Raw genomic sequence first — 23,010 nt, 5'->3', positions numbered from 1 at the left:
CATAGAGCTCTTAAAACTACAAATAATAAGCGTATTAAGTGCTTCGTAAACGCATTCAGTTAATTAGGAAAAATGATTTTAGTGATTTTTGTTTTTATTTTTTTTCTCAATTATACCTTAATATATGCAAACATTTTTAATTGCAAGATATAGTCTGATATTTAATCTAATTGTATTAATAAAATCAACTTAGGTATAATTGAGAAAAAAAATAAGAACAAAAATCACTAAAATCATTTTTCCTAATTAACTGAATGCGTTTACGAAGCACTTAATACGCTTATTACGTGTAGTTTTAAGAGCTCTATGAAGTATTATAACAATTCTGAATGAAATGTTATTAGTTAACGAGTGAGAATATTTTTGCATAAATTTGAAGTAAAAAAATTGGTAACTTTGAATTTGTATACCGCGAAAACTACTTGGAATTTTCAAACGGGAGTTTTACTAGCATGTTTGTATAACTGAGCTCTATACGGTTCATCAAATAAATGAGAATGTCCGATTATACAGTCTCATAACATACCGTGAGTTGTTGAGAAAATCATTTCTCAAAAATTTTGCACTAATAAGTAAGTATAATAAAGTTATTATTTCACATTTAAGATAGGTACACCTACCTTACAAGAGTTTGATGATTTTTAATTAAAATAAGATTTTTTTTTTCAATTATTATCTAGAATTTCACACATTTAAACTTGTTACACTACTAACGACTTGTGCTAGAAAACTTTATGACAAACATTTTTTTAAAAGGTTCTCAAAAATTTATTGAATATGGATAAATTGTTAAAAATTGTATAGTTAGATGTGCCGTCGACAGAACATTTAATATGTTGCACTGCTTTTTCTGACTGACTGTACACCGAAGTGCGGCATTTGCTTTGAAGATTACACGCATCCAAAGAATACTGCTGTAAACTAGATTAACGTTTTATTTATCTGAATCTTTATAGGTAGCAGGAATCTACATGATAGCTCCATCCCTTTCCCTCGCTTACAACAAGCAAGCCCATGAGAGAGACAGATATAGTCAGTTTTTTCAGTGGGTAATTGAATTTATTAGACAGGCTTATTATCGCGACTAACGTAGAGTTATGATATCAGCTTTAACTCTATATTTTAGCTTTGAACTAATATAACTGTCGATACTTTACACTACTTAATGCTTTATTTTATTAGAAAATTATTAAATTATACGGAATTAAAAAAAAACATGACTATTTTTATCGCTCTATCTTAAAACAGACGAGCATCTCTTAATCAATTATGCACCACATTTTATCCTAAATTGAATACATTTTACTCCGATAAAAGCACACAATTTCGCTTTCAGTGGTGCAATAATACTCCAAGCCATAAAAATACAACAGAAGCAATGTAACGCTTGACTAGCCCTTTGACAAATGGTCTTCCAACGTCAAAAGACCAAAAATTAATCACCATAATGTCAAACGCGTATTACCGCCATATTGGAAACAAATGAGCATATCAAATTAGCTAACCACCTGTCGTCATGGGAATAAGCATGGTGAGATGAAACCGGTAACGACCGCAGGTCATGGTGCGATGGGTTTGCAGATCTTGAGCGTAACGGGAATAAAAAACTTGAATCTTGTCCTACTGCGAAAGTTTGTGTGGATGTCTGGATGTATGGATGTTTGTTACTCTTTCACGCAAAAACTACTCAACCGATTTTGTTGAAACTTTACAGTATTATTGTTTATAACCCAAATTAACATAAAGGCTATAATTTATGCCGATCTGTGACACTAAATTTCACGCGGGTGAAGCCGCGGGCAAAAGCTAGTCCTACATAATTTAAAAAATTACACACTTGTCTTGCAATAAGGTATTCTCAGTTTTTTGTATAAAATGTTTTCGGTGTATATCAATTGATGGTAGACCAAATAAATGTCATTGCCCTTTGTTTTGGGAAGGAATTTGAAGCGAGATGTGCTTATTAATAAATCTTGAGGAGATAACAATCCATAGTCACCTCAAACTGTCTGGTTAGCGTGGGGATAGTATACCTATAGGCCAAATCCTTCATGCCACTTGTAAATTAGAGAAGGTCATGCTCCTCCAGTGGATACTGAATTCTTTGACAATCTGCTGAAATAAAGGTTATCTTTACATAAGACTTCAACATTCACTTTTCACTGAAAATAAGTGGTTAGTAGGTATTTAACTTATGAGTAACATTGCACACTTTATACTATTGCCTTTTCAATCTTATTTACAGTGTTACGAGTAGTTTTTATCTATACTGTGTCTTAATACTTTTAGGGTAGACTTACTGTCTTTCCTAATAATCAATTTTCATACACAATTTCCGAATACCTGACATCAAAAGGAACCAAATTCTTCTCAATATCCAGCATTACCCATTTTAATTTTAATACGGTTATTGCTCAAATGAATCGCATGAAAGTAATAACATAGATGTAATCTGGGACAGGGAAGACACCGACAAATAAGTACACAAAGCTTTGAATAAATCAGGAATTCGGGACATCGCAAATATCGTAATGAAATCGGGAGAGGAGAGTTAAGGGGAGGACAACAGCTTTAGGAAAAAATAAAACTTTTATTATAAGAAGACATTGAAAATTTAGATTTTTCTTCTGTGACATGAAGACAGCCAAACCAAAGAACCAACTACATTCCTTTTTGTTTCAACTTTTACAATATCCATTTCTGAACTTATTACTGATACTTGTGGGCAACACAAAAACTTCAAAATAAATAGCCAGAGGGAAATAATGATTTGACATAACGTTATTATTGTATGTACGTACACACAAATACCTAGTATTTCACGATTTGGACTTAACAAAAATTAGTTTAGATAAGTAAAACAGAATTTTAAAATTTTTGAAATGGTTTGTAGGATAACTGTTTACTTTGGGACGCTCACCAATAATTTCGCTTTACATGTTATTAAGAACATAAGCATTAGGAAGATAAATAAAACATAAACGAACACATCCCGAAAGCCCAAGCGGGAAAACCCGCCACACCTATTTTTTTCAAAAAATAAAACTCGCTTCCCCTTAACAAAGCACACCTTAAAGAAAAAAGCTCCTGCAAATATCTGTTCACAATATGAGTGAGACGCCATAATTTGAAAGAATAAAGATAAAAAGACAGCCATTCAGATTTCCCGGCGGATTTTCGTTTTTATTACTTAGGCGCCTTCCCATCTGATAAGTGTGGGGTGTTCCTATTCGGTTATGATGCTTAATTATAATATTTTTGTTGGAGACCGATATTTTTTTTCTGTTTTTTGAAAGTAGCAGTTGTCAATATAGTGAGTCCCACTGACCTTTAGTGGTTAATATAAACCGCAGAGGCTTTTCATATTCCTATGCAATTAAAGCCTTGCTATCTGTTGATGAGCCTTGCTATGAAACTGGTGCTTATTTCTAATAACTTTAAAATTTACATTCTTTATAATAATAATGAACGGTCTAACACACTAATGCAGACGTTTTCAGGGTATTATTACCTAGTACCCTGATTTCGTTCGTTCATTTCAGCCAAATGACGTCCTCTGCTGGACATCGCACCGCATCCAGGCTCTTCCCGCGACCTTCACCAGATCGTCGGTCCACCTAGTAGGAGGTTTTCCCACGCTACATCTTCCGACCCGACCCTGATCTCATACTCACTCAAAAAAAAAATCCAACTTTGGTAAATCAGGGTGGCTTAAAATGATGTTACGTTTTTTTCCAACTCTATAAAACACTTACAGCGTCACAAGTTGCGCCCGCGTTGTTGCAAATTCTATGGCGTTTTAATGACTTTTAATTCTTTTTTGATTAAAATTCCATTAATTAATCTCTCACATCCAAGCACGGCAAAGATCAGTGACACCACTCCGCGTTTAGCATAAATAAGAAAAAAGATTAACGCGAAAAAGTCAAAAAATCCGCATCCACTCCAAGTTAATGATACGGCACGGTGAGTGGCGCGAAACAAAGGTTCGGGCTGCGTTTACACCGAAGTGTAACATTCGTCTAAGTTTGTTCAAAGCTGCGCATAAATTTTATTACCTACACTGTTCATATTTTTTCATACTTACTAACATAACTTTAAATCATCAAGGACACTGCTGATGAACGGTTATTTATTTTTTTAATATAGCTATCCCATGTTAATTTAATTCAAATTCTTTATTGCTATTCCACGTCAAGTTAAAAGATGTTCTAAAATAATACCGTCAAGTCAGATTTAATTAAATGTTTCCTTTTTTGTCACGCAGTGCTTTCAAGCAAATCGATTGTATTTGTATTGCAAATTCCTAACTAGCGTTCGCCTCCGATCTATTAGATGTCTCAAACCTATGGTTTACGTCCTAAACATTAGTAAAATGCCAACTGCGAACGAAGGAGGGTTATATCTTTTTTAAATACTGCTCGAAATTCACAGTGTAGTGGACTAGAACCGATCTTTATAGTCCGACAGCTATTTCAAATTCGAACGTTCTGAACGGTGTGTCAGCATCCTCCCGAACCAAGGCTTGAGACTGAGAAGATGTCTCGATGTTTTGCTCCATTTTCGAAGCAGCCGTCTGGCGCGGCATCCGGCACTCATGACTTAGCATCGAGTCCAGAAAGACCGTCGTATCCTATTGTTACTATTCTAACAAAACAGTATAAAATTCGGACGTTCGCAACGGTGTGACAACATCCACCCAAACCAAGGCTTGAGACTGAGAAGATGTCTCGATGTTTTGCTCCATTTTCGATGCAGCCGTCTGGCGCGGCATCCGGCACTCATGACTTAGCATCGAGTCCAGAAACTCTTGAGTCCTTTTATTTTGCCTCTTAGTCTTTCTTAAGGCAGTGTACTTAGACTTCTTTATGCTGAGGTGCGCGGGTTTTTAGATGAAGGGCCTCCCCGCAGAATTAAGTTAGAAACTGCTGAATTAAGTGACGGTGTTGCTGTTAGTCTGCAAATATCATGGAACCAAATTTTGCCAATGGGTTCGTCCTCATGGACTTATCACTATCTTACTAATATTATAAAGGCGAAAGTTTGTGTGGATGTTTGTTACTCTTTCACGCAAAATCTACTGAACGGATTTTGTTGAAACTTTACAGCATTACTATTTGTAACCCAGATTAACATATAGGCTATAATTTATGCGAATCTGTGGCACTAAATTTCACGCGGGTAAAGCCACGGGCAAAATCTAGTATAGTATAAAACAAAGTCGCTATGTAGCTTAGATTTTTAAACCTACGTAACGAATTTTGATATTGTTTTTTTATGGATAAAGTGAAGAAGGTTTATAAGCTTAGCAGCACCCATGCAAAGCCGGGACAGGTCACTAGTACAGAATATTACTCAAAAGTTCATCAAAATTCAAGGAGTAGGTACGTAGTTAGTTTTTTCGGGAAAGAGTAACAAACATCCATCCTTACAAACAATAGTACGTAGTGGAAAGTAGGAAAGAAAATTCGAATTATGCAAGTGGGTCATCATGTTTTGATGCTCCTGATGATGATGACGACATAAAAGCAAAAAATATTAGTTTAATTCAAAGACAACACTCCTTATTTATTAAAGTTTCACGTAATATAAATTACGAACAAAATTTTGTGACGTAATTCTTCAAACAAAAGCCATCATACATCAATACTAACGAGTATATCCCAATGTGCATAAGATTCCCCATTCCACTGGAACGCTCATAATAACTTATCTTGTATCAAAAGCAACGTAAATACACCTCAGCGATACACATGACTTGTTTAAATAAAGCCCCGTATCTATACCGGTATGGGGTCCCGAGATACGGGATTAAAAAGAAAATGCCATCCTATTGTGGAATCACCCACCCTGCAAAACATCTCTCCTCAATTTCGAACCCTACATATTTGGAATAAAGTAGCTTTTCTGAAGTTTCAAAAGACAGAGCAATCACCCAGGAAAGCGGAAAAACGACACGGCTAAGAAAAGTATTATAAAAAAGGTAAAACAAGTTAAGAAGGGTCTCTCTGAGACTGTAATGGAGATTTCGCAAGTGCTCGGAAGTAAGGTTTGCATGTATGAAATAATTGCACACAACATGCCATGAGAAATGGCAACATTAAATGAAAATTATGTGTTACTTTGAGTGATATTACCAAGGAGTTTCTTTATGCCAGAATAGGCATCTAAAAAGAGTACATTAATCTATTGTCTCTCTATAAACTTATTTATTGTTTTTAAGCAATGCCCTTTTGAAAACCGAACTCTGAAAATCTGGGAGGCAATCTTAGCACCTGCACTACTAAAGATGACGTAGCCGTGGTCAATCGCCCTTGTAGCACAGATTACTAAATTAATATCATTTGCCCAAGTTTAACATAAAAAGTTTAGAAAATCTGTGTGCTCCAGAGCCAAGGCATCGTAAAAAAACTCATTAAACTCATTTATTTTTGCAAATAGGCTCTGATACCTAAGTGATGTCTTGTCCATATTTAACAATAGCTAAACGAAACCATCGCCTTTACTTTGACGTACACTTCAATTTCTATCTTCTCAAATCTACACCCCATTCAACAAGATCTCAAACCGTCCATAATAAATATTAAATCCCCATAAACACTCTCTGATATTAAACCAGCAGAATAAGAGGTTCGTTTTCAGCATTTTGTCATCCGTCAAAATGTATTTCCTCGAGGGTTCGGCCTCTTTGTCGACGAGGTCCTCGAAAAGGTCCTCTTTTACATTTTTTCACTCAAAGAATTGAGGACTTGCTCGCTTCGGTGTGATTAATATTCATAAGTGAGATGATGCGGAATGGACTAAATAATGTTTTGGATTGAAATTTGGGGTCTAGTGTATTTTGAGGAGGAAAATGTCACAAAATTATGTGTAGTCATTCAAAAGGAACCACCATTTTCTTGTTATTCACAAGTATTCTACATAAACCAGTGTCTGATTTTTATAGTCATGGCTTCCGCAGAATACCAGCGTCATATTCTGGTTTCTACCTCAGAGCATGACACATGCTGCCTGGTTGCCATTTTGGTTACATTTTTCTACCTACTTGTTTAAGCGGTGTAATTTTATGATAAGGTGCAAATAAATGTTCTTATTTTCTTTCTAGCTTATTAAAAAATCTTTTTTAGATAGCTCTTCACTCAGCCGACTTTACAAACCATATAAAAATCCGTACACTCGTTTTTGAAATTAACAACACTAACTCGCTTATCGTATCGAACTAGACTGCATCTCACTTAACACCAGGTGCGATTGCGGTCAAATACCTGCCTTGGCTAGCATAAAAAAAAAAAAAAAAAAAAAAACTTTTTTGTAATATAACACCAAAACTACTTGGAACTGAAACAACAGTCCTATAATATACCTACTGTGATCGTCATTTACTACTGTAATCTGTATGTGTTTTCGTACTACGCACTGGACAAAATTAAACGCTATTGAGCACAAACTTAACTACTCCTGTATCATATTTCGCAACCGTTCTAATAAGTGGTTTAATTTCAACCAGATGCAACTGTGTCATAGCGTATCCTCCGCATTGTTTGGGTAGGATTTACACGATCAGATATTTGATGCTTTAGAGATTTTATGTCAACCCAACCAAGGTATTTTTTCTTGCCTGAAATTCGATTTTTTTAATAATCTTGCCTGTCTTCATCATCATCATTATTTTCAGCCACTGCACGTCCATGGTGAACATAGGCCCAATGATTTCCCGATTTACCGGACATGGCAACCATTCTATGGTTTCCTTCCACCTTCATGATGTCTGCCTGTCTCATTGTGTATTAAAAGTCGGAAATTGAAAATTGAGTGAGTTAGTAAAACCTTAAGAAAATCTATTGGCAAGAGAGCTACACTCTCGGCTCTAATAATGTGATTGATTAATAACTAGATCTATTTCTCGTTATAGTCACTCCTGCGTAGCCAAAATCCCGTTGTAACTCTTAATTTGGATCACATACGAGTAGATGAGCTTTCATTATAGTTGGTTTTATTTACATTTAATCGAGTGACCATCAAGTCGTCACGTGTAAACGCCGCTGCACAACGACCGTAATTATTTAATTAGACAAGGGCCCACGTGGTCGCTGCGTGTTAGCCAATCGTGTGTGTGTGTGTTCTCTCCCGCTGTGAATCAGTCAAGTCGGAAATAGAACGCGATGACCGGTGAGCTGTGTTTGGGTTATGCACTGAGCTTAGAGAGGATCGGTTGTTGGAGGTGGATTTGGTAGAAAAATCGAATCGTAGCTTCGATTGTAAGCGAATAGTGTGCTACTGTTGGCATACTATTCAGTAAACTTGAATCACAATTTTAGCCACAGAAACGACATAAACTTTATGACAAATTTTATTTACAGCTGTTTTTTTCGTCTACTTTTACAGGGCACTAAACAAAAGGGTTGTCAAATATTTAAAATAAAAATCAATCTTCAAATAAGGAGTATAAGATTGTATAAAATGATACATATGTAATTCCACCAGCTCGCACTACGTGATTCGATAACTCTTTTAGAATACGGACAGCTACGGACTAAAATTCAGCACGAGAGTAAATAGGCAAGAAAGATAAAATATGTACCATTCTAAACAGCATTTCAATTAACATCAGGTACGATTGCGGTCATTTGAGACTTGGGTATTTACCCACCCACCTCATTTTGCATAAAAAACGTATAGTTCTGGATAAAATTCACACTAGCCAATACTAACACCGCGCTCTACAAAAAAGCGCTACGCTGCGTGCGTATCACTGTTGATACAGTTGCGCTTGCACAGCGTTTATTGTTCGACAGCGCTAGTGAGGTGCAAGGTCAAGTTTGACTTCTGAAAATAGGGTTTCATCTTTGTTTTGGTGGGTCTATAATGTACGTAGTATGTACCTACAAGGGGGTAGTGGATTTTTGTGTCACTATCAGCTAACTTCTTCTGAAATTAAAACTGTCTTATGCTGGTCATAGACAAGTGTGAAGATTTTTGTACAAATGCTTAAAAGGTAGTAAAGGTATTCCTCGTAAATACGAGTATTACCTACTTTTTTATACACGTCTCGAAATATTTTTTTTTGCTGGAACATAGGACTAACTAAAGTTATGAGTTTATGACTCTTATCATCCTACCATTTCCTCAAGCAGTATTTATTTTAACCTATAGTCCAATATGTTAACCACTTGACAACGCGTCCATTCCTCTTGACTCTGATAGAAAATCTCTCAATTTCCTTGCTATGGAACGACATTATAATTATTAAGTTTAAATCTTAACACATAAAGTCTCTACAATTTAATTAAAACAAAACACTAGCACCCCCATTTCTCCACGTCGAATCGCGTTTATTGCTCGATCTTAAGTCGGCATCAACAATTTTTATTATCAGAGTGACTCAGAGGGCTCTGGTGTCAAATCCTCACAATGAGGCGAAACTCAACACCCCTCAATGTTTTGTGGGGCAATTAATGTAGCACTAAATACCAAAATAGGTTTTGGTTTATGTCAAACGTAAAGCAAGTGAGTAAAAGTCAATGATGGGATGATGGAGGAGGGTATGGAAGTGTGGAGTCAGCTTTTTGTTCACGATTTGGGAGTTAGTTTGAGAGTTATTGGGTAACCTAGAAAATTAATAATCTACTTGGTGATAATATTTGAATCCATACTCATCATCCATGGCGTAGATTATAGTCTTCTTTTCTAAAAGCTCATTTATTTGCAAACTCAACAGCTACATATGTCGATATAAAGTTAACATACTGACAATCAGTTAATGAAATTACGATTTGTTTAAAATGTCAATAACTTCTTGAGAGTTAACATACATTAGTTTAATTATTTATTAAGGATTGTATCCTTTTCAGGAAAAGAGACATTTCTGTTTATTCACCATCCTACTAATATTAAAAATGCGAAAGTGTTAAAATAAAAGTACACTGACCTGCCTGAAAATAAAACTGAATTTCAGGCCATTTTGAACATCTACCTTGTTAACACTAAACAAATTATACTTTATGAACAATAATGAATCTCCATAGTCCAGTAGAATTAGCTTTTAAATCGGAAATAATTCCTACAAAAGATTTTATTGTTTTAATAGCTTCATTGGTTGCCCATTAAGACTCTCCTAAGTTTTCGACTTCGACGGAGTTGTGCTTAAGTGGTAGGGGCCCCCGAAAGAGGCATTTTTTCGGTTTTCCGGTTATACCGCGTAAAGGACTTACCCTATCAAAAAGTGGTCTTCATGACGGTTGAAGGGCACTTAATCCTGCATTGAATAAGACCAAATTCATATTATGTTTTGGACAAACCGTTCTCGCGCTAATGTTCGGCAAAGTAGAAAATATACGATTATTAATGACCCTCTCCACGTCCAATGGTTTGTTACCCACAGGCTTCCAAGTCTTGAAAAGGGCCACCTCAACCAGTGTAACCCTATCAAGGCTTACGAGCTTGATGCGCCTATCCTTGTTCGTCCCAGCCGTTCCTTAACTGCGGTTGCTGCACCTCTTCCTGGCACTCACCTGAACGACTCTGTGTTACCTACTGTGGCTGCCCCTCTTCCTTGTATCCTCCTGCATGACGTTGCCTAGCCGTAAGCCTGGTCTAAGGTTCGACGGCAAAAATCAACAACAACAAGTTCATATTAAAACGCTGAAGAGTTTTTTGTTTGTTTGTTTGAACGCGCTAATCTTAAGAATTACTAGTTTGATTGAAATCATTATTTTTGTGTTGAATAGCTCATACATTGAGGAAGGTTATAGAATATATACAATCACTCTACGACTAATAGAGGCGAAGCAGTAAAGAAAAATGTTGCAAGCACGGAAAATAGTATTTAAACTATTTTCACGCGTACAAAGTTGATTTTGTGGCGTCGAACCTTGGACCAGGCATATAGCTAAGCAATGCAATCGTACAGGAGGGTACAAGGAAGAGAGGCAGCCACATTAGGTAACACAGAGTCGTTCAGGAGAGTGTCTGGAAGAGGTGCAGCAACCGCAGTTAAGGAACGGCTGGGACGAACAAGGATAAGCGAATCAAACTCGTGAGCCTTGTTAGGGTTACACTGATTAAGGCGACCCTTTACAAGGCTTGGAAGCATGTGGGTAACAAGCCATTGGACGTGGAGAGGGTCATTAATTATACGTATATTTTCTACTTTGCCGAACTTTAGCGCGAGAACGGTTTGTCCAAAACATATGAATTTGGTCTTATTCAATGCAGGATTAAGTGCCCTTCAACCGTCATGAAGACCACTTTTCGATAGGGTAAGTCCTTTACGCGGTATAACCGGAAAACCGAAAAAACGCCGCTTTCGGGGGCCCCCACCACTTAAGCACAACTCCGTCGAAGTCGAAAACTTAGGAGAGTCTTAATGGGCAACCAATGAAGCCATTAAAGCAAAAAAATCTTTTGTAGGAATTATTTCCGATTTAATCAATTTTTGTGTTTAATTCTACTGGCCTACCATGACACGAAACGCCATCATAATATTCTAACGTCACTATTTAAGTAAAACAAATGACGTGACAAACGTTTCAAAATGTGCCCCACTTCTTCAGAATCATGTAAACAATCGTCATAAATCTATTTATAATATTGAATAACCATAATTCTAACTGTTATATTGCGCAAGAGTTTCTGTTTAAGGACAGAAATAGATAATGAAAAATTACGCGTAGTTTTCATAAATGTGACGCTACATTTCATAATACCGTGCTATTTTGGACTGATTTATTGTTCGTATTTTGGTTTATTGTGTATTGGACTTTGTACCTACTGATGGCGCTCAAAGAGATGTGTCATTATTGCTGGGCGTTTTAGTGCAAAAAAGTATCTAACTTTATTTAAATAGGTACTAGTGGCCGCCCGCGACTTCGTACGCGTAGATCCCGTTTTACCCCCTTCATCTTCACCTTAATTTCGAACTCCTCCTATGTTCTTCTGATTAATTTCGTTGCGGGTCCAATGACAGTTTAACTTTCCTCCGGGACAAACTTGACCTTCATTGGTTGGGTTTTTGTGGCGGTCAAGCTGTAGATCCTGGCTACACAGGAGTTGCAGTGGTGGGAACGAGATGTGGGAATAGTCCCGTACCCCATTCATCTATCTTACGCGGTTTAGATTTTTTCATACAAAGGTTTTTTCCCGCTAACTCCCGTTCCCGTGGGAATTTTGCAATATCCTATTGTAACTAAGCTTTAAGTTTACTAAGGTACCTACATGCCAAATTTCAAGCGTCTAACTTCCGTTAAGCGTTTAGATTTTTCATACAAAAGGATTTTCCCGCTAATTCCTGTTCCCGTGGGAATTCCTAAGTATACTATAACCTGCCTAGGTGTATGAAGAATAATTGTACCAAGTTTAGTTAAAATCCGTCGAGTAGTTTTTGTTTCTATAAGGAACATACAGACGGACAGACAGACAGACAAAAAATTTACTGATTGCATTTTTGGCATCAGTATCGATCACTAATCACCCCCTGATATATATTTTAAAAATATATTTCATGTACAGAATTGACCTCTCTACAGATTTATTATAAGTATAGATAGATATCCGTTGTTTGGTATACCTATAGTAGGTCAAATTGTTCATGACGACCAAAGTAACCAAAAAGTTTACATCACGTCATTTAGGTAGTTAAGTGTTGTCAAGTTTTTGTCCACTTTGGGTGTCACGAACTATTTCACTCTGACTATTATGCTTTGCTTCGTTTGAGACTAGATGACATACGCCCGTAAATTAATAAACATTACTATGAGGTCTCACAGTGCGCGTGGACGCACAGGGTGAACATGAACCAATCACAGAGCTCTGTTCAACGCTGCGCGTTCGATTTGCTGCTTCACTTTAGCAAGCATCGTTTGTGAATACGGGTGATAGTGTAAAATGTCCAAGGATATTTATTTTATTTATTTTGAAGATGCGGAAGCATCAGCAGCCATTAGTTTATCACTCAGCAGGATCGTACTTGTAGTATGCGTGAGCGCATCTTGGCCCGCTGCCATCTTGGCGCACTGTGTCACTGTGCTTAGTATTGCTATTTTATGACCTAATTTATCATGATCTCATCTAGTAACTAAGTGTACTCGTAGTTGCACTTTAGGCATGTTATTCTTCGGCCTGTGAATATGAGTTAGAACTTATACTAAAATTAGTTATTTTTTTGTTAACTATCCACCAAGCGATTTTAGGAAAAGTTGCACAGATCAAGTAGATTTTTTTTTATATTCGAAATCATCGCTTTTCTACATAATACCACATCCTGAAGATCACGATGCGGATCATTCAGTGATATCAAACTTAGTACATTATTTCAAGTTTTCAGAGGCACATAAAGTTTTGTTAAGTAAAATGGAGAAAGCAAAAATAAATTGTTTGAAAAACAACATACTTAGGTAGTTAGAAAACAGAAAATCACGCCTATTAGAAGTACTTAACTGAAGGAAACAAGTACCATGTGCAAGTACCATTGCAAAGATTCCTTCTCAATCCAACTGTAGCTCTTATTTATAATAATAAATTCATGAAATTTTTATTTGAGCATTAACCGGTATCTATTGGAAGCCAGCCCTGTCAGCATTTTGTATTTTATTATAGGCATTAACAATATAATTGTTATTGTTGGAACTACTGAATCGAAATAAAAAATATAAAAATTAGGGACCGTTACCAGTTAACGCCTATCCGTTTGAAATAGCAATTTGTTAAGCAGCCGGTTTGTGATTTTGCTCGTGTAATCTAACAGGCATTCGGCAAACCGTTCGTTCTTTCAAAACTTTCAAGTTAAATTAGATAATGTACTTACAAATTTTAGAGCTTATAAACTTACGAATTGTCTTTGTTATTGTTTTCGTTTACTCGTAAATTTATGAATTATTTGAAAATACACAGTGTCAAAAATATACACAGGGTTCATTGTCCTTGTTAGATTGGTTATATCAATTTTGCTGGATTACTTTGTGGTTTAGATATTTAAATTTTGTCCTGTTTAACAGATAATACCTTCTTTGTCTAACAATGGGCCGTAGTTCATCGACATGAATGGTGAATCATATCGCGAGTTGAGGTTGGACAAAGTATCGCGCGTGAATGTGTTTGCTTTAAAGCAACGTTTATTAGGCACTTATGAACGAAATATTTTACGTTTATGATTTATTAAATGAACTGAGGTGGATTTGTATTTTAAAATAGGAAGTGCCACAAAAGGTGACTCTGACTGTACGTCTTGTAACTAAGCAATTAGTATGTTACATGGTAATATACGAGTTAAGTAAAAAAATATTCATACAATTCTGAGAATCCTTTGAGGAAAAATTGGAGTCTGGAGGTTCTTTTTTATCCCGATTATAAAAATGAGAATATGTAATTAAAACAGAAACTCGCGTCGCTACCTAGTGCAGAGTTTCGGATTTGTAATTAATTGAACTACACCTAAATTAGCTTCACATTGACCATTTTGACACAAAAATTGTTTAGTGATTTGTGAGACTCATATAATTAAGATCTACGTTCGTAGTCACGTTGTTGTACAATTAGATATCAATCTACGTCATAAAAAAAAGAAAGAAAAAACGTTTATTCAGTATCTTTGAAGTTAACATATTGTTGCAAGTGGCTGGGGTCTCCTTTTAAGTATAATACCTGTGTTAGGAGGCCCTGCTCTTTCTTAAAGTTACAAAGATACATTTGTGTTAAACAAGCCACAAAAACTCACAAGTACGTATTACTAGTACTAGAATAACTCTAGGTATCATAATAACTGAACTAGAGAAAAGAAAAAGACAAAAGAAACTCACCACATCAGCATCAGCAACTCCATCAGCCACATCCGTCCCCCCCTTATCCCTCCAATGTTTCTCGCTCGTCACCGAAAAAGTGAACGATCTCTCCCTTCGAGGACTCAAGAGCACTCCCGCAGGAGTCCTGGGACTTCCATAGCCGAAGATGTCCAGGTTTCTGGTGGAGAATGGGTCGTTGCCGTTGTCGGTTCGGGGGCTGATGAAGACATCGTCTTCTAGATCGGAGTCGAGGGTCAGGGTTAGAGGGGGGGAGGAGGCTGAGCGACGGCAGTGGTGGGGCTGGTGCGGCGGCGGACGGTCGGCATCGGACTCTGAGTAGGGGCGGTCTGTAAAGAAGAAGAAATGGTTTTGTTAGAAGTGTGATTAATTTTAAATCTGGTCTCAGGGATTCAAGTGCTTAGAGGTAAATATTGAAATTGTATAAGATGATAGGTGAATTACTATGGAGTGGATTTCTAAAGTTTGGAATATTGGTCATATGCACAAAGTTGTTGTATTAAATTTGAGCACGAGAACAAAATTAACTTATGCAACTGACAGATTTTTACTTCTTTTTTAAGTTTCGAATAAAACATGGGTTCTAACTATAGGTAGGTTAGATACATCTGCATAGCCTGTCATGTTATAGGTAAATACCCTAATTACATTTACGAATGAAAGATGGATGAAGTTGCTTTAAAATATAGACCAGTATGATTTGTGGGCCCTTTCGTTGTAAAACATCACTTTCAATCCAAAATTAAGGTTAACTATCAAACAATAACATCAGACACTATAATGCGCGTGTAGTACACGCAATTTAGGCAAGTCGCCGTAAAAACGCTGATCTTGTACTAAATCAAAAGTTTATGGTCGTTTCGCCTACGCCGTGCCGCGTGGGTCGCGGTGACAGCGCACTTAATACTTTTTAGTCAAGTTTGCGAGAAAAAACTTTAAAGAAAATATTTTATTTGGACCCAACAAATAAACTTGAAAACAAAGCAGTCTATAGTTGTAAGCCAAGGAATCGGTGTGAAAGATTTTAGCGACGAAATTAAGCTTGATTTTGGCAAGCTTTTTAAGGACTTGTGTAAAGTTTTAGTTTATAGAGTTAAACGATGAACTACTAGCCTGCTGAATTACTGGCTAACTGAAGTATCAAGTTAAAGGGTGAACGATACAGTTCCTTATTGTACTCGAACGATCGATGAAGAACAGAACTTATCAAAGCTAATTTAATTAGATTTTAAAGGTATTGAGAGAGTTCAAAATTGTGTGCAGTCTTTTTTAATGTCTAAGTGAAATTCATCACCATTTTTTTCGACTCAAAGAAATGACCTTGCAATCTTTATTTGGAAGACCTAAACTTGATTTCAAAGCCAACAAAAGGTTATCTTTTAACACAAAGTCTCCAACCCATCAGACGCTACCTGCCCCACAAAAGAGTTTCGCAACTGCGCGTAAAATCAAAATACTATTGGAAGTTGACAAATATGCACAAAAAGTGTCTGGTGGCTGACAGAACAAAGCAAAGTAATTTGTTATCAGGCGAATCGACGGAGCCGGCACCAGGGCAGCAGGAGTCATGAGGAGGTACGGGCCACAGTGCAGGAGGGTTTGTGTCGTAGGTGACGATTCTTATGTCTATCTAGATCTAGAATTCAATTTCTTACTTATTCAGTCCAAAGATTTTCCAAGAAAGATCCTTCCTGTTTTGGAAAATAATCGACTGTTGCAGATGATACGAAATGGTCATTGCATGATACTGATATCATGGTACAATCGTTATAAAATATGGTATCTAAATTAAATAGGTGATTTTATTTGTACAAAAAGTTGCTGGAGGAAAGTGAAGCACGAAATTCTTATTTTACAACGCCAAAGAAAAAGAATTGTCAAAATTAATAATTCATCATTATTAAAAAGCAAGTCTTCTCAAGTTACTTGACTTAATATCCTCTTGGTGGAACAAATGGGATCAACCATGAATCTATAAGTCTAATGCCCGTTTTCACCATCAATCACTAATTTTTAAGTGACCCCTTTGACAACAAAATTCATGTCATGTGTTACCATAGGGGTCACTTAAAAATAGGGACTGATGGTGAAAACTGGCATAACTACCCTAAAAATATGCAAATTATCGCTTATATTCAAAACAGCTTACCGAACCGATCGCCAATGAACTGTGGCGGTAAGAAACACAAATTAATAAAATCATGGGCCGCGCTCGCGCAGAGAACTGGTTCCAACGGCACACGTGCACCGACCGGCCGAGCGGGACGGAGGATATACCCGTCGCGGGTTAAGTGCATCGTTGGTGTTAGTGTGGATAAGACACTAAACTAAACTTAAATTACTAGGGTATTTCTACCATGAGGTTTGAAGCTTCTGCTGTTAGAGCATGAATCTCTTCTTTACCAGAGACAAATTTTGGTATGGTTTCAACAGCTTTATTAGTATTTAGTATGATCGCCAAATAGGTTTCTATGTAGCATTTAAGAACTGATCGGTTTCTAGGGCTTAACAGTTTCTTTTTAAAGATAATAAAATAATACAATACTTTGTACCGGATCATATTATTATTATACAATTTTCTAAATTAGCATTTCAAAAACGAATGAAATGCCATCATCAACAAACTGAAGTGCCATCATCACTGCTAAGAAAATAAAAAATATCTCAAAAAAAAAGTACACCAGCAAAATGCAAATGATTCAAACCACCCCTATAATCAAAAAGATGCAAAAGTTGACGTGTGCTTTTTAGTTGGACTGATATTAAAAAGAAACATCGCTTCGCTACCTTTCGATCATTGCCGCATCCATAGTTCCTAGCCCGATGCACTGATAGCCCGCTCGTTTTTTCCCGGCATGGAGCGCGTAACACAGGTGTCCCTGGCTTACGCCTATTACAATATCCCGTCTATATTATTTATTTTACGTATTCCATGCTGTTTGGAATTACGCGGTCGGGCGGTGACGGGTGTATTTTGCGAAATAGGAATACGGAAGAGATGGAAGAATGGGACGGCGATTCCGTTTTTATGGATGATTTTTTTATAAAGACCTTAAATCTTGAAGAGCAATTGGTAGTGAATTTCGGAGTATTGAATTACAGAATTAGTGTCACAAAGTTTTAGGTGTGATGATGAATAATAATAATAATTCAAAACAGGTTAAATATTTGCAAAAAGATTGTTGAGTAATAGTAGTAGAGTTTGTTTATATTTTAGGTAACTGGCTGTTAATATTAATCAATAACATGGATAGTAACAAAAATATTTTTAATTCTTAAATCGAAAGACATCAATTTAGGTAGAAACAGGAGAAAATAACTTCTTCCAACTGATGGTTACGTCGTCTAATTAGTTAGAATAAAAAGTAAAAACCACAAGAAATGTAAAGAATCTTACATAAAAGTCAGTATAAAGCAACATACTCAGCAAACTGAGCTAATAAAGGAAATTGCCTGGACATGTCACATAAAGAAGATGCCACATTAAAACTGTTAACATGAGCAAGAAACGTACTATACAACTAATAGCATAATTTCCGATGTGGGGACGATGTAGGGTTTAGGGAAAAACAGTGACTTACATGTACATGCCTATATTACTATTAGACATAAGAATAGATATTGTATTGGTTTCAATTCAGTAAATTAACTAATAATAAATTACCAAAGGTTAAAATGCTTACTGAAACTGTTTTAAATTATTATATTTTTCCTATTTTGCTGTGCTTTGTACCTAACCCAAATGTCTTTTTTATTATTAGACAGATTTAAATAAATATTTTCTCTTCATCATTACATCCTTCGACTAAGATTTTTGTCCAACTTGCCAATTATAATGTGAAATGACTAATCACCTTTCAATACGTGAAACGACCCAAAAAGGCAATCAACTAATACATTTTCAAACTAGCTTATCCTATTTAACAAAACCACCTCACCTTGTCGCCACCATCAACAAAAGGCTGGAAATACAATCTAGTTATTTATTTGGACTTGATTGCGACTGTACGAACACTAATCATAACAATGGACCATTTGTGAATGTTTATTGCTTTGTCAACGTGGTCAGTACTTATCAGTGGCTAAATGTTCGATGGATTATGCTTAAAAGGTTTAAATGTCGAAATCTATCTGCAGAAGAGGTTAATCTTGAATGTACCTACGTCAATAGTTTCCTCTGTGATTGGTTCGTGTGTCACCCTGTGCGTCCACGCGCGCCGTGAGACCTCATAGTAATGTTTGTGAATTTATACGGGCGTTAGTAGTATCGCCACTACAATAGTGACTGAGTTTCTTGCGCTGCTTCTTCTCAGTACTGGCCCATTTATTGTCCTGAAGCAGTGGTAGGGTTAATACTGGGACGTGTAAAAGTGCTTTTTAAAAGCCCACTTTACATGTCCTTTTAACTTTTGGGTATTTGAGCCTTATTAATGTTTTAGTGTTTAGATTTTATAAAAAAGCTATTTGGTGTGTTTCACTTTAATGATTGGTGCTTAAACTAAGCTTTATTCTGCCGCGCAGAAAGTATCAAAAACTTTAGTTAACGCAATGAAAAGCACTACTTGTTCTTGTTCCATCGTCTAACGCCGCTATGTCTACCAGTAACTATTTATTATACAGGGTGATAAGTTGTCTTGTTTCTATCTTTTCAGTTAAATAGAAGAAGCAAAAAAAATAGCAACCAAAATCTACAGTGTTGTGGTCAATCTTGAACCCACGTATTACTCATAGACATTTCAAAATTTAAATTTATTGAAACTTAATTACCCATGGTAAGAAGGGAATGGGGAAAAAGATCAAAAGTTTAATAAACCCTATTTGGTTAGATTCATCGAAAAAGCGTAGTATTTAAGCAATTTTTACTATTTTGTGTATTTTTTTATTTGCCCGACTAGCTGCGCGTGCGCACTTAAAAAATCCAACCTATATATTTACGCAAAAGAAGTTTAACATCCACTCGACAAGGATAATCACTGTTTACAACTCTGATTTCATCACAGCTCGCTTTGCGGTACCTTAATTTGCTAATCCATATGTAATTTCACATAATAATAACTAACCGTCTAGGAGAGATAGTGATGTGAAGGTAAAGACAGATTAGACTATCGATATAACAAAAATACTTGAGTTATCGATGCCACTACCTAAATAACAGTAAACCAAAAATATTATTGAAGATTTTAGCCATTCAGGTCATTTAACATTTATAACAGTCACATACAGGACGGTGTTTTATTTAAAAAAAAAAATAGTTTGATTTCTTATGACGTGTACACTCGAATCTAGTTTAAATGTTATGGTTGGGACTAGTTTAGATGCTAAAAATATATCTTAAACTACTCCAATAAGTACGTTGGCAAAGATTATGGCTCATCGGTGGGTCATACCGATGGTTCAAAAACTTTTTCGTTTCTAAACGGTAATAGAGTAGAGTTAAGTAGAGTCACTCCAATTCCAATGAGAAGAGGCCTAGAGAAGATTGATCACTTTATCGATAGATCTCTAGCACATCACTAAACTAATGCAAGGTTTGTGCAAGTGCAATTTGAGTGCGTTTTCATTATTGCGTGTGTCAACGCGTTTAGTAGTTGTAATAGTACTGTTGTTAAGGTAGCGGTCTTTGATGGGTTCGTCCTATATTTGAGCATTGCTTTATTTACTCGATGGAGTTACTAAGAAAGTGATTTCTTTTTTAGGACGGATTCAACGAACTTATCTGTTTGTTTATCACCTGCAAGAAAGGATTTTTTCCTGGCGGCTTGGTGACTGGAATTGAACCGCCACCGGTGCAGACGGAGAAGATGGTGAATTGTCTGCACGTGAAAAAGAGGTTGTCCGGCTTGCAGAAATTTATATAAAGTTACCGTTCCTTGTGTGAAATTAGAAAATGTAAATAAAACAGCTCCCTCTCAATTGACACAATTTATTTTGTCTCGTAAGCTTGAATACAATTGACAATTACGATATTATAACTACTGTAATGGATAGTGCCAATCTCAAGGGATTCAGGGTCGTTAATTAGGTTCGGTTTGGTGAATATTATTGCCACTACAAATTTCTTAAAACTCAGCCTAAATATTAAAAGACTCTAATAGTTAAGATAACTGCACGATGTCAGGTCGGAAAGACTCCTACTTGAAGGACGGAAAAGTGGGTACCTTGGAAGCCATGCGGTTATAAGCCGCTACCCTGAACGTTCCTCTCTTCTTCCGGGGTCCAACGGGTCTCGCACACTTTTAGGCTCCAAGCAGCGTCCTCCACGGCCTCAAGCTCTTGCATCTCCTCGACAGGTAAGCGTTCAAACTCTTGCAGAGACAGAGGTTTGATGACAAGGAGGAAATGCGAAGAGATCAGCAGTTTAGAAAGGAGAAATATTTCATACGAAACGAAGAGAAATTAAAATATATGAAATATCATCAAAATATTATGTTTAAATTATAAAATCTTGTAAAATCTGAAATTATGAAATTATGAAATCCCGCATCTGAAACGAAAAACACGAGTGTCAGGATCACATGTGGAACGTGGCATTAGGTTATGAAAAAAACCGCAATGGGAAAGAAATACTTACGAAGACTGTTCGCTAATTTAAGCTTCACTCGCAGTCTTCAGCATCCCAGCCCTCGTCCAACATAACGTTTAGGAAATTTCTGAAAGAAACGACCACATGAAATACCACGTACTGGAATACGAAAATCATCAATCACGAAAAAAATAAATAAATTCTCCGACGGGAACTTACCTCATGTGTGTTTATTTTAAATTATATTAAGAAATTATCGTGGATGCATTCTGCAACACACGATTTGAAACATAGAGGATTACATCCCCGAAAATAATAAAATTGCGGTTGCGCAAGATCGACCAAAATTCCAAAGTGATTTGACAGCTCAACTGACAGTGACAATGACTCGTATTGACATCGCGAAACGTTTCGTTTCGCCGCTTAGATAAAAAGCAAATACTAATAAAAACCATGATGAAAACAATCTCCTGAACACTGAAAATATTCTATTAAAAAATAGAACAATCAAAACAAAAACATTAGGAAATGTTTCAATAAAATATATTTGAATTGACTGAGCAAAAAGCGCCATCTATTGCAAATTAATTCAAAATCACGCCAATAGATGTCGCCAGTGGTATCCTAAATCCAAATATCGAGAAGAAATATCAATTTGTGAAAACAGCCAAAACTGCAACGCTACACACCGGTATCTTTAAGTTAGTAGCAAAAAAATCTTTGGTACCAAATATACTCGTAAATTACCGTTAATTTATGTATTTCTATTTAAAAAACACTCTTTTCACTCACTCTTTTCTTTTCGATTAGAAAACAGTGGTTTTCATGAGTGCACATAATGTTTTAATTTAATTAAAATTGGAGCACTTTATACCTACTTATATGCAAACTTTTAGCATCACTTAAACAAAGTGTTTCATCAATCCATTTTAAACTTTATGACTAAGCAAATAAACAGTTTAATTATTCATCAAAACATAAATCAGAATCGCTTTCACCTAGAAAAGGGGCCATAAAACTAAACCAAATCTATAAACTCCATACTTTGTTGGGAGTAAACACTGAGGTGTATAAGAGTTTCTTCAAACACTTGGACGTCATAAAACGGTCAGTTTTATGGCCCACATAAATCAACATCGATAGCAGACTAATACAAAGACGGAGCAGTAGAAACGACCCTTAAAATTGTCTTTCGAATTAGTAATTGGTACGATTCTATTGAAGGTTATAAAGTTTTAATGAAACATAATATAGTCGAAGACACTTTAACGTAACACCTATTTCTTTATTACAATAAAAATCTAAACAATCATGTAGATTTTAAAAACGAAGACTGTACAATGATCTTTCAGCTAGATTTAATTAAAGAAGTATTAAAATTGACAAAAGGTAATTTAACCAAATCTATGATACATAATGAGAAAAATATGAACACTTAAAATAGAGACGTCACTAATCTTATGAATTCCTAGATCGCATTAACCGTGGTAAAAATTCAAATTCAACTCAATCAATTCAACAAGCTGTGTGATGATGATGTTTTCCATCCCCAAAGGAATCAGTTGAGAAATTATCATAGTTTTTGAATCAGTACAAATCCCCATCGAAAACTTGTTTTGACCAATCGGCCATTGCATTACTGCTTTGTCACTGCTGACCCACCATTATTCCAGCAGGACAATCCGATGACTGCAC

General features: G+C 36.1%; 1 protein-coding gene across 1 annotated transcript in view; it reads right to left on the bottom strand.

The window, feature by feature from the left end:
• The window catches only part of LOC135081450 (uncharacterized), a 140,095-nt gene that overhangs the window by 12,659 nt on the left and 104,426 nt on the right, over window positions 1-23,010 (bottom strand). Inside the window, exon 2 of the mRNA XM_063976144.1 lies at window positions 14,793-15,121. Coding sequence (XP_063832214.1) covers window positions 14,793-15,121 — 329 coding nt within the window. The remainder of the gene's footprint in view (window positions 1-14,792; window positions 15,122-23,010) is intronic.

This window comes from Ostrinia nubilalis, chromosome 20 (genome assembly GCF_963855985.1).
Source record: "Ostrinia nubilalis chromosome 20, ilOstNubi1.1, whole genome shotgun sequence".
Classification (NCBI taxonomy): domain Eukaryota; kingdom Metazoa; phylum Arthropoda; class Insecta; order Lepidoptera; family Crambidae; genus Ostrinia; species Ostrinia nubilalis.
This window is presented reverse-complemented; position numbering and strand designations above follow the sequence as displayed.